Below are 234 nucleotides of genomic sequence, written 5' to 3'. Positions count from 1 at the left end.
TTAGTTTTTCTCTCTACTGACAGACCTCCACATTTACAAACTACAGATCTACGTGTTGGAATCGACCGGATTTCTCCTTTAATTAAGTCTGTAATCAGACCAACATGCTTGACTTTGCAGCAGTTATGCTCTCCATTCTTCTGTGAATGCTTGTTGCAATGTGGCGAGGGATGATCATCATAATGACTGACACCTCTGGTCTCACACTACTGGTCTCCCCCCCCCCCAGATTGC

General features: G+C 44.9%; 1 protein-coding gene across 3 annotated transcripts in view; it reads left to right on the top strand.

The window, feature by feature from the left end:
• The window catches only part of LOC116698247 (solute carrier family 35 member F5), a 22,998-nt gene that overhangs the window by 17,718 nt on the left and 5,046 nt on the right, over positions 1-234 (top strand). For all 3 annotated transcript variants that reach the window (XM_032530064.1, XM_032530062.1, XM_032530063.1), the window contains one exon: positions 230-234. In XM_032530064.1, coding sequence (XP_032385955.1) covers positions 230-234 — 5 coding nt within the window. The remainder of the gene's footprint in view (positions 1-229) is intronic.

The sequence above is a fragment of the Etheostoma spectabile genome, chromosome 11 (assembly GCF_008692095.1).
Source record: "Etheostoma spectabile isolate EspeVRDwgs_2016 chromosome 11, UIUC_Espe_1.0, whole genome shotgun sequence".
In the NCBI taxonomy this organism is placed as follows: domain Eukaryota; kingdom Metazoa; phylum Chordata; class Actinopteri; order Perciformes; family Percidae; genus Etheostoma; species Etheostoma spectabile.
The sequence above is the reverse complement of the archived record's forward strand: the minus strand, read 5'-3'. Positions and strand labels throughout refer to the sequence as shown.